The sequence below is a fragment of the Littorina saxatilis genome, linkage group LG15 (assembly GCF_037325665.1).
Source record: "Littorina saxatilis isolate snail1 linkage group LG15, US_GU_Lsax_2.0, whole genome shotgun sequence".
In the NCBI taxonomy this organism is placed as follows: Eukaryota; Metazoa; Mollusca; class Gastropoda; order Littorinimorpha; family Littorinidae; genus Littorina; species Littorina saxatilis.
Window position 1 is genome coordinate 34,073,149 of NC_090259.1, and position 13,410 is coordinate 34,086,558.

Genomic DNA, 13,410 nt, shown 5'->3' on the forward strand with positions numbered 1-13,410 from the left:
CTGTAATGGTCAGCCTTCACCACAGAACACACTTGTTTCATGTACAGGGTAACCTGACTGGCCTCCGATACCGGGATGAGATCCTTCGACCGCTGGCTGTGCCTACACTGCAGCAGATGGAACCGCAGGCTGTCCACCAGGATGACAACGCTCGCCCCCACAGGGCAAGGGTGGTCAACGACTTCCTGCAGCAGTCTGGAGTCAACAGAATGGAGTGGCCAGCATGCAGTCCCGATCTCAACCCGATTGAGAACCTCTGGGATGAGTTGGATCGCAAAGTGAGGAGCAACCTTCCCCCTCCCAGAGTTGTCCAGCACCTCTACCAGATGCTGCAGGCTGAGTGGCAGGTGCTTCCACAGAGGATCTTCACCACCCTGGTGAACTCTATGAGGACTCGCTGCGTCGAGTGCCAGAACAGCCATGGCCTAGCTTGCTAGGGGGGTCCGGGGGCATCCCCCCCGGAAAATTTTGAAAAAAAGGATGCAAAATGGTGCAATCTGGTGCATTCTGAGGATGATCATTACCAGTTTCAGGCAGCAGATTTTGTCACTGATTAATACCCCAAATATTGAAACTCAATGTAAAATAAAGAAATGCATACCTCATTCAATATTTTTATTTTTTGGCTGGGGGGGGGGGGGGGGGGTCCGGAAACCCTAGAACCCCCCCCCCCCCCCCCCCCCCCCTGGCAGAGCCCCTTGTGGGGGTCAGGGGGCTTCGCCCCCTGAAGCTGATGGGTAGGTCATATTCTGAGATAGGAAAATGGTCGCTCCTTGCATGAAACGGCATAAAATAAGCAATACTAAAAAAAAAATTGAATAAGTAAGGTACATGTTTAGGCTGGGGGGGGGGGGGGTTGCGCAACCCCCATAATCCCCCCCCCCCCCCCCCCCGGTAGTCCGGCCCTGCCCACACACACATATGCAAAAACACATGCAAACACACACACAGGCACATGCAAACACATACACATGCAAGCACACACACTGACGCACACATGCAAACACACACAAACACACACACAAAGATATAAAAAGAGTTGGTTGGTTGGTTATTTTTGTTTATCATCTCTTCAGCAGCTATACAAAGAGAGGAGACTGTGTGGTACATGTACATGTACAGTTAAATAATGATGGGCAGAAATTAGTTGGATTTGTTAAAAATAGGCATGCAAACTGCAAGTTTTTTTTGGTTTTTTTTCACATTTGGTCAAGTTATGACAAAATGTTTTAAAATTGATTGGGAATCGAGATGAGGGTGTGGTGTATGTGTGTGTGTGCGTGTGTTTGTATAAAGTGATTCCGAGAAAAATACTTGACCGATCTTCATGAAACTTCAAATGAGAGTTTCTGAGTATAATATCCCCAGAGTTTTTTTTTCATTTTTTCGATAAATGTCTTTGATGACGTCATATTTGGCTTTTTGTGAAAGTTGAGGCCGCACTGTCACGCTCTCATTTTTCAAACGAATTGGTTGGAATTTTGGTCAAGCAATCTTTGACAAAGTTCGGACTATGGGATTTCATTTCAGCTTGGAGGCTTACAAAGTAATTTATGAGTTTGATTGCATCGTATTCTTCATCAAATTCTGAATCTAAAAATATATACATGTCATGTCTACTCTTAAAATGTGATCACAGTTAACGAAAATAGATGAATTAGTATTACGATTAAATTTAAGAAATCGATCCAAAAAGGATTTCATCTTATCATTCATTATTTCCTGATTTCAAAAACATAAACGGTAGATATGATATATTGTATTCAAAACAAGCTCAGAAACATAAAAAGAATACAGAAAAACGCGCTTTCCTGCTTAGCCGCTGTTCTGGCTTGTTAATTTCACTTCGTTTTGCACAAGAAAAGTGAGTGATTTCCTTCTCGCGGGGATTGACGAAGCTGTACTGTCCTGGTGAAAAAATGCAGTGCGTTCAGTTTTATTCCGTGAGTTCAACAGCTTGACTAAAAGTAGTAATTTCGCCTTACGCAACTTGTTTATTTTTGATTGTGTTATTGAGAAATGCTGGCTTGGCAATAGATCAGATGGCTCCAGTTAAAACGTTCAAAATCAAAAATCAAATAATAACAATGGAACATTTATAGAGCGCTTCCCCACAGCTCAAAGCACTTTACAAGTTCAACCAAACAACAACGCGATATATACAATTGGTCAAGACCTCGTTTGCTTATAATTATGAACAAAATCAATACCATGTCCTCTAACAGGGGTGCTGGAAGGCAGAATGTTGAACTGACCGTTGCCCATATAACATTAACATATAACATACAGACCTGGGAACCCCTGTCTTGCACTTGGAGTATTCTCAAACAAACTTGGTGTATTTTCAGAAAAATTAGCGTACTCTACACAGCATTTGAACATCCATGATTCAAACATGCTTCACACGCGTCCGTCGCACCGTTAATTCAGTTTATCAATACATTTAAAACATTAATGCTTATTTCAATGTTTAATGACAATAACTGTTATGTGTCAAAACACTGGATCAGCTTTGAGATGCGCTTGTGAAGAAAAGTAGTGTAGAAATTTTTCCCATGGTATTTTTTTCCATACTGATCGCATTCTAGACAATCATGCGTACAAAATATGGCGAAATCGTATGGGTTCCCAGGTCTGAACATAACATTAACAAACAGCAAGAGACTATCCATATAACATCACTGGTCTACCAGAACTTTTGCTGGTTAATCAGAATGTCTTCCATAAGGAACTAAACTAAATGAAGTTACTTTCTTTCTTTATTTGGTGTTTAACGTCGTTTTCAACCATTCAAGGTTATATCGCGACGGGGAAAGGGGGGGAGATGGGATAGAGCCACTTGTGAATTGTTTCTTGTTCACAAAAGCAAATGAAGTTACTGAGGGGGGGGGGGGGGGGGGGGGGGGGGGGAGACCCACAAAAATAAATTTCATGAAAAAAAAAAAAAAAAAATAGAGCTTATTCACAGAAAAGAACAATGCTCTACTGTATTCACAAAAAGTTTAAAAATGACTTTGATACTACCAGGCATGTTGCTACGATTCCTTTCTTTGGCAAACTTGCCAAAAAATACCAATAAAGTTTCAGCAAGTTTTAGAAGCATAAGACAGTCTTGGGCGTGGTGTTGTCCCAGCTGTGAAAAAAGTTCAGCACATCTGACAAAATTCTGGCTAACCTTTTGAAGTTTGACGAAACTTTTATCATTTTGCAGACTGCAAACACCGAAAAACACCCCTGGGTATACACACAGAAATTGCAGCTAAAAATGTTCAAGGTCACACTGAAGTGTTTTTATTTTTATTTTTTTAATTCATCCCTGGTGAGCAGAGAGACCTTTACTATTTTAGTAACCCTGCACTACCTCCACATCTTGTTTTAGAGGCACAGTCTTTCCAGTCTTTCTGCTCACTATCTCACATGTGCCCAGGATGGAAAAGACTTGCGCTCATAAAAAATATCAATATCTCGACTGCTTCCCGTGCAGAGTTGGACTTCTTTAGAAATTTGACATGAGAGTTCCTGGGAATGATATCCCCGGACGTTTTTTTCTTTTTTTCGATAAATACTTTTGATGACGTCATATCCGTTTTTTTGTAAAAGTTGAGGCGGCACTGTCACACCCTCATTTTTCAATCAAATTGATTGAACTTTTTGTAAAGCAATCTTCGACGAAGGCCAGACTTCGGTATTGCATTTCAGCTTGGTGGCTTAAAAATTAATTAATGAGTTTGGTCATTAAAAATCTAAAAATTGTAATAATTTTTTTTTTAATATAAAACGATCCAAATTTACGTTCATCTTATTCTACATCATTTCCTAATTCCAAAAACATATAAATATGTTATATTTGGATTAAAAACAAGCTCTGAAAATTAAAAATATAAAAATTATGATCAAAATTAAATTTCCAAAATCGATTTAAAAACAATTTCATCTTATTCCTTGTCGGTTCCTGATTCCAAAAACATATAGATATGATATGTTTGGATTAAAAACACGCTCAGAAAGTTAAAACGAAGAGAGGTACAGTAAAGCGTGCTATGCAGCACTGCGAAACCACTACCGCGCTGAACAGGCTCGTCAGTTTCACTCCGTTATGCAAAAGCGGTGGACTACAGTCATTGTGAAAAAATGCAGTGCGTTCAGTTTCATTCTGTGAGTTCCACAGCTTGACTAAATGTAGTAATTTCGCCTTACGCGACTTGTTATAAATTAATTTCTTAAAAAATCAATAGTGGCAGTCAGGTAGTTGTTTTTTGGCAAGTGTCAAGGTCTTTTTCCATGTAAAAGCCTGGCCTGATATGAGATGTTGAGCCAACTCACACGAGAAAGACAGCGCCTTTAATCTCTATGGTTGTGTCCCATGCTGCAACGCTTGGCTCATTAATTACCTACATGTACTCCTATCAATAGTCGTTTTCTAACAAAAGACCTCTTCCTTCATCTCTCCCGTTTTAGTCCACTATGTGCGCTAGTTCCATCACTGTCAAGTTGGCAGAACAGTGTCCATTTTGTAGAAGGAGCACGTTTTCGTTGCTTTTAGAAGTGTCATCATAAGATTACATCATGCTATCTTGGAGAAAAAAAAAGAAATGTGTTCTTTGAAATAACTCATTTTGTCATGATATTAGATTTTCCTAAAGTCGATTAACTGCAAGCAATTCGTACTTAGTGCCTTCTTTTTCATCACTCTCTGTTTTCTGAAGAGGATTCACAATCACTTCCATGCTGCTTTCACGAGATAGCTGGTGTTCTGCTGGTCTTTTTCTTTTGGCTAATAGTGCTGCCTTCAGCAGTGTTTTAACGTTCCCGGGTTGTGGGTTCTCCTCAGTGGTTCCGAGTCTCTCAGACTCCGCCAACGGTTCCCTTTCAAACTCTTCCATCGGTTCTTCCTTCACTTGAGCATTACTGGCAGTCCAAGGCCAGGCTGCAGTCACATCAGACTCGTCTCTGTCAAAGTACACTGTCGGTTCAGCTTGAGTTTCTGGCTCTCCTGGCATTCCACCACCGTCTGGTTCGTGCTGCACTCTTCTTCCTGGCAAGTCTGACCACTCCGAGCCCTTTTCTATCTTGACTTCAACAGGCTGAGCATCACACGAGTGTCCAAGCGATCCCTGCGCAGGCCCACATTCCTCACAAGGAACACGTGGAAGCTCTGGTTCTGGCGGCTGTGGGGGTGCCACCTTTTCTAACAGCATCTGGGAACTGCTGTTATATCCATGGGTGTATGACTGAGCCTTGACGTGCTTAGCAGGTGAAGCTTCCAGATGAGGCTGTGACTGTAACATTATGAGTGTGGAATCTTTCTTCTTATCTGGGGTACCTCCTTGGATGTGTTGACACTTGTCGCAGACCATTTGTAACGGGCTCCGACAGCGAGAACACAAGAATTTGAGACGTTGCGGGGTTGTTGTGCTACCTTTGGTCTTGAAATGTTGCAAGGGTACGCGTACTGTGCTAACTTGGGCCTTTTCTTCTGTTTGACTTTGACCTTTGATGTAGCTGAAACAGAGATAAAACATCTTAGGCTATGCGTGTGGCAAAAACTGAGATAACATTTGAAAAGTTTTTCTGCAAGACGCATCAGACGACATTGTCAGGATTAACCAATTTCCAAGCGTTGTTGTTGTTAGGGTGACAAACAATTACACGTGGTCGACCAGTTAAAGTCACGTTCGCAGCGAATAACTGACTTGGATGTGTATGTTTTGCAGTGTCAACTCGATATGACGTATTTTTCTTTTGAAAATCTTCCATGATTCACTGGCAATGGCCTGCAGTGATCGATAAGCACGCATGTTTCCCAAACTCCCGTGACCTCAAGCAAAACATGTCAGACAAATCGTAAACTCAGATGTGTATATTTTCAAAAGAAATGAGGTCATATCAAGAGGACACTGCATAATATACACATCGGATGTCCGTTATTCATTGCGATCATGGTTTTAATTGGTCGACCAGATGTTATTATCTGCGCAATTCTTCCACATCGCTAGAAAATCCTGACAGACCTATTTGTGTAAAATGTCTATTGTACCAACCAGCATTGAAACAAACTTTAGCACAGTTATGGAACGTTTTTGAGAAAATTATTGAAGGGGAGTCAGTTACAGTACAGCAAATGTCTCTTAAGAGTTCTTCAGGTCAAATTGTGCTGTCAATGTTACATCATCAGAATAGAAGATTTTCGAAAATAACGCTGTCAGGTTTTTCAGCGGTATGGTGGAGAAAGAGCCCCTTACCAAGCTTTTCAAATTAAGACGGAACATGTCACACGTTTCCGATCGCTTTATCCTGCGATTGGGACGAAAACTAACTCTGATGTGTATGTTATGCAGCGAACGCACACTAAGTTCACGAGTGCATTGGAGTTTACAATTAGATGCGGAAATAATCGCTGGCATGTACTGATCGATCATAATGTGTTTTTATCGAGGTCACGTGAGTTTGGCTCGAGGTCATGTCATGTGAGTTTAGGAGAACACACGTGCTTGGCGAACACTTCCAGTGAACAGCAAACCATCTGTGGCAATTCCATGGCTCCTATATTTATATTTTCAAAGAAAATGGTATTGTATTTAGCGCACGCTACATAACTCCAAAACTTACGTAGAAATCAGAAACTTTGCAATCTCGCCATCCGTTGAAAGTTTCTCCCATTGTCCAATAGAAATCCAGTAGTCGACACACCGGTTGTCCAGGTGCAGATAAAAAGATTGCTTTCCTTTTGGATTCCTGTCTTTCCAAGCCTGAAATTCTGATGCCTCCTCTTCTTCCCCCTCACTTTCAGTTTCACTGTGTTTTTCAGCCATGCTCTCTCGCTCAATCATTGTTTCACTGTCTTTTTCAGCCATGCTCTCTCCCTCAATCATTGTTTCACTGTGTTTTTCGGCCATGCTCTCTCCCTCAATCCTTGTTTCACTGTGTTTTTCAGGCATGCTCTCTCCCTCAATCATTGTTTCACTGTCTTTTTCAGCCATGCTCTCTCCCTCAATCCTTGTTTCACTGTGTTTTTCAGGCATACTCTCTCCCTTTATCCTTCTTTCAGTTTCACTGTCTTTTTCAGCCATGCTCTCTCCCTCAATCCTTGTTTCATTGTGTTTTTCAGGCATACGCTCATCCCCAATGTTGGCCTCTTCATTTCTGTAGGAAAAAGTAAACAGAGCAAAGAATTAAACTGTGGCAGGTTTCATCAAATGTTCTTCGAGGCAAAATACATTGACAACGTTCATCACCATGCACACAAATGTGTTGTTTGTTCACTGCATGAGTATGCCTTTCACCTGTGTGTGCATGTGTGTGTGGGTGTGCATGACTTGTGTGTTCTCTTTTTCTCCAGTGTGAGAATGTGTGCAAGCCATTATGAGCTTGTGAGTGTAGTGTCCTGTATGCAGACGATGCATCTAACATGTTGGGAATTATCTCCCTTGTTTGACTATTGCATGCTGGTTGTAAGCCGGGACACATCATGGAAGCATACATCTGAATACATGATTGGAACTCAGAGTTCGGTTGTCCATTACCTCTGTTCTTAGAGAACGTATGGTGTTTGAGTGTGTGCAAGCACGGGCCAAGTCACACCACCAACACTGCAGTGAGCATGTGTAATTAAATACTTTTTAAATCTTTTGACAAACAAAGACAGTTCCCAGAAATTGCTGTACTTTTTACATTTAGTCAAGTTTTGACTAAATGTTTTAACATAGAGGGGGGAATCGAGACGAGGGTCGTGGTGTATGTGTGTGTGTCTGTCTGTGTGTGTGTAGAGCGATTCAGACTAAACTACTGGACCGATCTTTATGAAATTTGACATGAGAGTTCCTGGGTATGATATCCTCAGACGTTTTTTTCATTTTTTTGATAAATGTCTTTGATGACGTCATATCCGGCTTTTCGTGAAAGTTGAGGCGGCACTGTCACGCTCTCATTTTTCAACCAAATTGGTTGAAATTTTGGTCAAGTAATCTCCGACGAAGCCCAGACTTCGGTATTGCATTTCAGCTTGGTGGCTTAAAAATTAATTAATGACTTTGGTCATTAAAAATCTGAAAATTGTAAAAAAAACTTTTTTTTTATAAAACGATCCAAATTTACGTTCATCTTATTCTCTATCATTTTCTGATTCCAAAAACATATAAATATGTTATATTTGGATTAAAAACAAGCTCTGAAAATTAAAAATATAAAAATTATTATCAAAATTAAATTTTTGAAATCAATTTAAAAACACTTTCATCTTATTCCTTGTCGGTTCCTGATTCCAAAAACATATAGATATGATATGTTTGGATTGAAAACACGCCCAGAAACTTAAAACGAAGAGAGGTACAGAAAAGCGTGCTATCCTTCTCAGCGCAACTACTACCCCGCTCTTCTTGTCAATTTCACTGCCTTTGCCATGAGCGGTGGACTGACGATGCTACGAGTATACGGTCTTGCTGCGTTGCATTGCGTTCAGTTTCATTCTGTGAGTTCGACAGCTACTTGACTAAATGTTGTATTTTCGCCTTACGCGACTTGTTTCTTCTTCTGCGTTATTGTTATTATGATTATTATCATTCTCATTATTTATCAATTACCTTGGTAGTGTCTTTTCAGATGGTGCCACTTTTACATGCTTGCATCCCTGGAAAGGATCCAGCAATCTGCGAATAGTTCTATCCTGGTCGTTGTCTGGCTCAGATTCACTAACCCTGGAGCTGGAGAAATCGGTGCGGACATTGTAGCTCCTGAGCCAGCCGTCCAGCCAAGAGTCCGACGCCATGAAGCGCTGATACCCGAGTCCCGTGGCCACCCTCCTTGCCCGATCTTTCATCAGCTGACGAGTGATGCGAACGATTCTTTCGCGGATGTCGTGGAACCACGTCCACATCTCCTCGTTGACCTCATGGTGATGGATCGCTTTGCTTTGTCGGAGCCTTGCTTCTGCTTCCGTCTTCCATCTCTCAAGACGCAGTTCTTTATCTCTGATAACTCTCTGTATCTGTGTTTTTCCCACATCAAGGCGCTTGGCTATTGACACACTGCTCCAGCCCAAGTCGCTCAGAGTTAATGCCCTCACTCTTTCTTGAACTGTCAAAGATTTCTTGCTTTTTGGTATACTGGCCATCTGGCTTTATCAATGCTGCCGTATCTGTGTCCAACCTAAAAAAACAAGAAACAGGTGTGCATGTCAACAGAGGATTCAAATAAGGTGTTAAAATCAGTTTAATGAGAAATAATAGCTTGTTATACTAACAGTAATAAAAATCATGCAGTGAAGGATGAAAGCCTAATTGTTTGTACAATTAAGTTTACAATGAGAACTTTTTAAATTATAATTTATGTATCAGGTTCGACTGCATTCTTTCTTTTCTTTATTTGGTGTTTAACGTCGTTTTCAACCACGAAGGTTATATCGCGACGAGGGAAAGGGGGAGATGGGATAGGGGAAAGGGGGGAGATGGGATAGAGCCACTTGTTAAGTGTTTCTTGTTCACAAAAGCACTAATCAAAAAATTGCTCCAGGGGCTTGCAACGTAGTACAATATATATGACCTTACTGGGAGAATGCAAGTTTCCAGTACAAAGGACTAAACATTTCTTACATACTGCTTGACTAAAATCTTTACAAACATTGACTATATTCTATACAAGAACCACTTAACAAGGGTTAAAGGAGAAACAGAATCCGTTAGTCGCCTCATACGACATGCGGGGTGCAGAGAAATAAGGATGTGGAAAAGAAGACTTTTGGTAAGTGAAATAAAGGTGATGGATCCAGTCAGGTAGAAATAAGACAACAAGAAAAGAATTGGAAAACTGCAGGGAATAGTAGGGAGAGTTTTCTTGGAAGGAAATATAGGTGAAAGGACTGGTAAGGCAGAAATAAGACAAAAGAAGAGAAGAAACAGAACCGTTAGTCGCCTCTTACGAAATGCTGGGTAGCATCGGGTAAATTCTTTCTAGTCCCAACCAATATGGGACTCCCCCTAACCCGCGGGGGGTTTCGACTGCATTGTCTCCGAGTTTTGTTAAAGGCTGATCCAGGGTATACATAATTAGGAGTATGTGCTTACGATGCAGCCGGATTTTCGAACTGCGCTGGGGGAAACCACCAAACATGATCTCTCTTGGTCTCACCCTTTCTCAAATATTATTCATCAGAATTAAGCAAGGTTTTAACTATCCTGCTAATAAGTTTTCTGGCAGGTAGATGTAACAGTATGCACCTAAAATATTTCTTATTCTTAATCTCTCAGTAAAATCGAACTATCAATTCTAAAAGTATCAGAAACACAGGACAATTTAACCCAAAGGTTAACAGTTGCCCTCCCACCCCCATTACCTTTTTAAGGCCCTGCTTTCACTTTCCGAGTTTCTCAGAATGTTTGTTAAATATCTCCATAAATGTACCCTAAACACACACACATTTTTTGTCTCCCTCATTTTGATTAGTTTGAAAACGCAATTTTATCATGTGTGTGTGTGGGTGTGTGTTTGTGCGATATTTTTAAGTCATTTCCTTTTTTCTACTCCACTTCCTGGGAAGTCGTCAAAAATCGCAGACATAAACAGTCATTTTTATGCACTTTGACATTGAAAGTAAGTCTACAGATCTGCTGTCCTTACCCAAGCATCAACAACCCTGTACTTTGGTCAGTCTGTCAAGGACGGTCTTTTTGCATGGTATCCAGGAGTTCGTATTTATTTCAACGCTTCCATTCCTCCCAGTATTCTGGTTATGCTGAATGTGAAATTGTCTTTTTACACAAATGCTGCACGTCTTGCCAAAATCTACTCAAATGGAACAAACTGGCACCCGCTTAGTGCAGTACACGTGTCTGAATGTAAAAAAAAAAAATAAATAAATAAATAAATAAAAGTAAAATAATGGAAAACTTATTTCTCCCTGAATAATCTAACTGCTGAATCTCTGCATTTAATAAAATCGTTTGAAGTTTTTGCCAGACATTATAAATCTAAGTAATGAGGTATAGAGGGCAAATCTGACATATTTTCAAAGGCCTTCCTAGAGTTTATATCACCCTCTTTACCCAATAAGTTTTGATCTAATTTGCCAAATTCAAATAATATTGTTTCAAAACATTTTTATCATACCATTTGTAAGTGAAATCTTTTTTATAGATAAACCAAAAATGTCATTTCTTTCCGAATGGTGAACTGTACTCACAAAATTATGAAGAAGCATTTCACAAAGATTTATCTCAAAGTAATTAGTGAAAATGTTCGAACCCATTTGTCCAGGAACCCACTTTTTTGTTTTACACGTAAGTGTGTGTGTGTGTATGTGTGTGACATATCAATTAAGTTTTTTGTTACAAAAATACAGAACAGAAAAGCACATAAGTGTGCTTATTCTCCCGATACTTTGTGTGTGTGTGTGTGTGTGTGTGTATGTGTGTGTGTGTGTGTATGTGTGTGTGTGTGTATGTGAGTGCGTGTATGTGTGTGTGTGTGTGTGTGTGTGTGTACCGGCACGGTTGGCCTAGTGGCAAGGCGTCCGCCCCGTGATCGGGAGGTCGTGGGTTCGAACCCCGGCCGGGTCATACCTAAGACTTTAAAATTGGCAATCTAGTGGCTGCTCCGCCTGGCGTCTGGCATTATGGGGTTAGTGCTAGGACTGGTTGGTCCGGTGTCAGAATAATGTGACTGGGTGAGACAGCTGTCTTGTGTGTGGCACACGTTATATGTCAAAGCAGCACCGCCCTGATATGGCCCTTCGTGGTCGGCTGGGCGTTAAACAAACAAACAAAATGTGTGTGTGTGTGTGAGTGTGTGTATGTGTGTGTGTGTGTATGTGAGTGTGTGTGGTGTGTATGTGTGTGTTTGTGTATATGTGTGTGTGTGTGTGTGTGTGTGTATGTGTATGTGTGTGTGTATTTTGAAAAACAACAATCAAGCAAAGTGAGCAAAACTAAAACAGACCAAAAAAACACACAATGAAGTTCTTTTATTTCATTGAGAAAAAAAAGCTGCTTTGGCAACAAGCAACACTGTGTGTAGGTACTGGGTACAACCCCACTGTATTGATATAACAAAGCTGACTGGAAAATTACCAGTCAAGACGCACCTTTCTTTGCATCAACTGTTTCTATGAGTTTTTCTCAATTTCACCTGAATTGCAAAAATGTTCACCTTCTTCTGGGCAAGAAGAAGACCATAGTCAAGAACAAATACTTTAAGAAAAAGAACTTACCATTTTGGCCTGCCTCATAATAGACGTTTTCCGGAAACAACTGTCACGATTTTCAGTAGTCTCGTAGAGTAAGAGCCCCTTTACCTCGGACACGCTTTTCACAACATCCGTAGCATGTTCCACTTTCCTGATCGGCTTTAACCTTCACCGTGCTTCGTGGGTCGTGGATGACCCAGAGCCTCACAAATAGTCTTTATCTCTAAGAGACTGTATGTAATCTCTTATCACTATACGACCATCCCATTGCCCAACTTTTAAAAGATTATCTTTGTAAACAAACAAATAAAAAAGGATTGGGTGGCCGAGTGGTAACGCACTTGCGCTCGGAAGCGAGTTCGACCCTGGGTCAGGGCGTTAGCAATTTTCTCCCCCCTTTCCTAACCTAGGTGGTGGGTTCAAGTGCTAGTCTTGCGGATGAGACGAAAAACCGAGGTCCCTTCGTGTACACTATTTTGGGGTGTGCACGTTAAAGATCCCACGATTGACAAAAGGGTCTTTCCTGGCAAAATTGTATAGGCATAGATAAAAAATGTCCACCAAAATACCCATGTGACTTGGAATAATAGGCCGTGAAAAGTAGGATATGCGCCGAAATGGCTGCGATCTGCTGGTCGATGTGAATGCGTGATGTATTGTGTAAAAAATTCCATCTCACACGGCATAAATAGATCCCTGCGCCTAGAGTCCGAGTCTGGAGATACGCGCGCGATATAAGACTTCATATAACATAACGTAATTAGAAGTACACAGTCCAGATGATGTGGGTCGTGGACGACCCATATGGAATTACATGAGGAATTTTACGGTGTTTATCCTTATTCGGAGGGAGTGGGTCGTGTACAATCCATACTTTTTACATTGAATCCTTCTTTGGAGAGTAAGCTTAGGGGTCGTAGACTCGTACACGACCCTCATCATCAGGACTGTGTAGTCCAACGCATGATCCGGTAAAGGTTAACCTGTAATCAGGACAAAAAACTCTCTATGATGTGTATGCTATGCAGCTTGCATATGTATGTGTATGTGTATGGAATGCAGCGTACGCTAAATATACCATTTTTTTCCGAAAATAAAATTATCGGAGCCATGAATTGCCACGGATGGCTTGCTGATCACTGAAAGTGTTCGTGTTTTCATAAACTCACGTGACCTCAAGCCAAACCCACAAGACCTCGATCAAAACACATCGTGAGTTTACTTTCTTTACTTTA

At 40.9% G+C, this 13,410-nt stretch overlaps 1 protein-coding gene across 1 annotated transcript; it reads right to left on the reverse strand.

Annotated features, from left to right (window-relative positions):
• Positions 1–1,035: 1,035 nt before the first annotated feature.
• On the reverse strand, positions 1,036–11,184 carry LOC138949142 (uncharacterized). The gene is made up of 4 exons (XM_070320904.1): positions 10,612–11,184; positions 8,580–9,144; positions 6,610–7,143; positions 1,036–5,502 (listed from the first exon to the last, which is right to left on the reverse strand). The coding sequence occupies exons 2-4, from the start codon at positions 9,107–9,109 to the stop codon at positions 4,638–4,640; spliced, it is 1,929 nt and encodes a 642-aa protein (XP_070177005.1). The 5' UTR covers positions 9,110–9,144; positions 10,612–11,184; the 3' UTR covers positions 1,036–4,637.
• Positions 11,185–13,410: the final 2,226 nt, after the last annotated feature.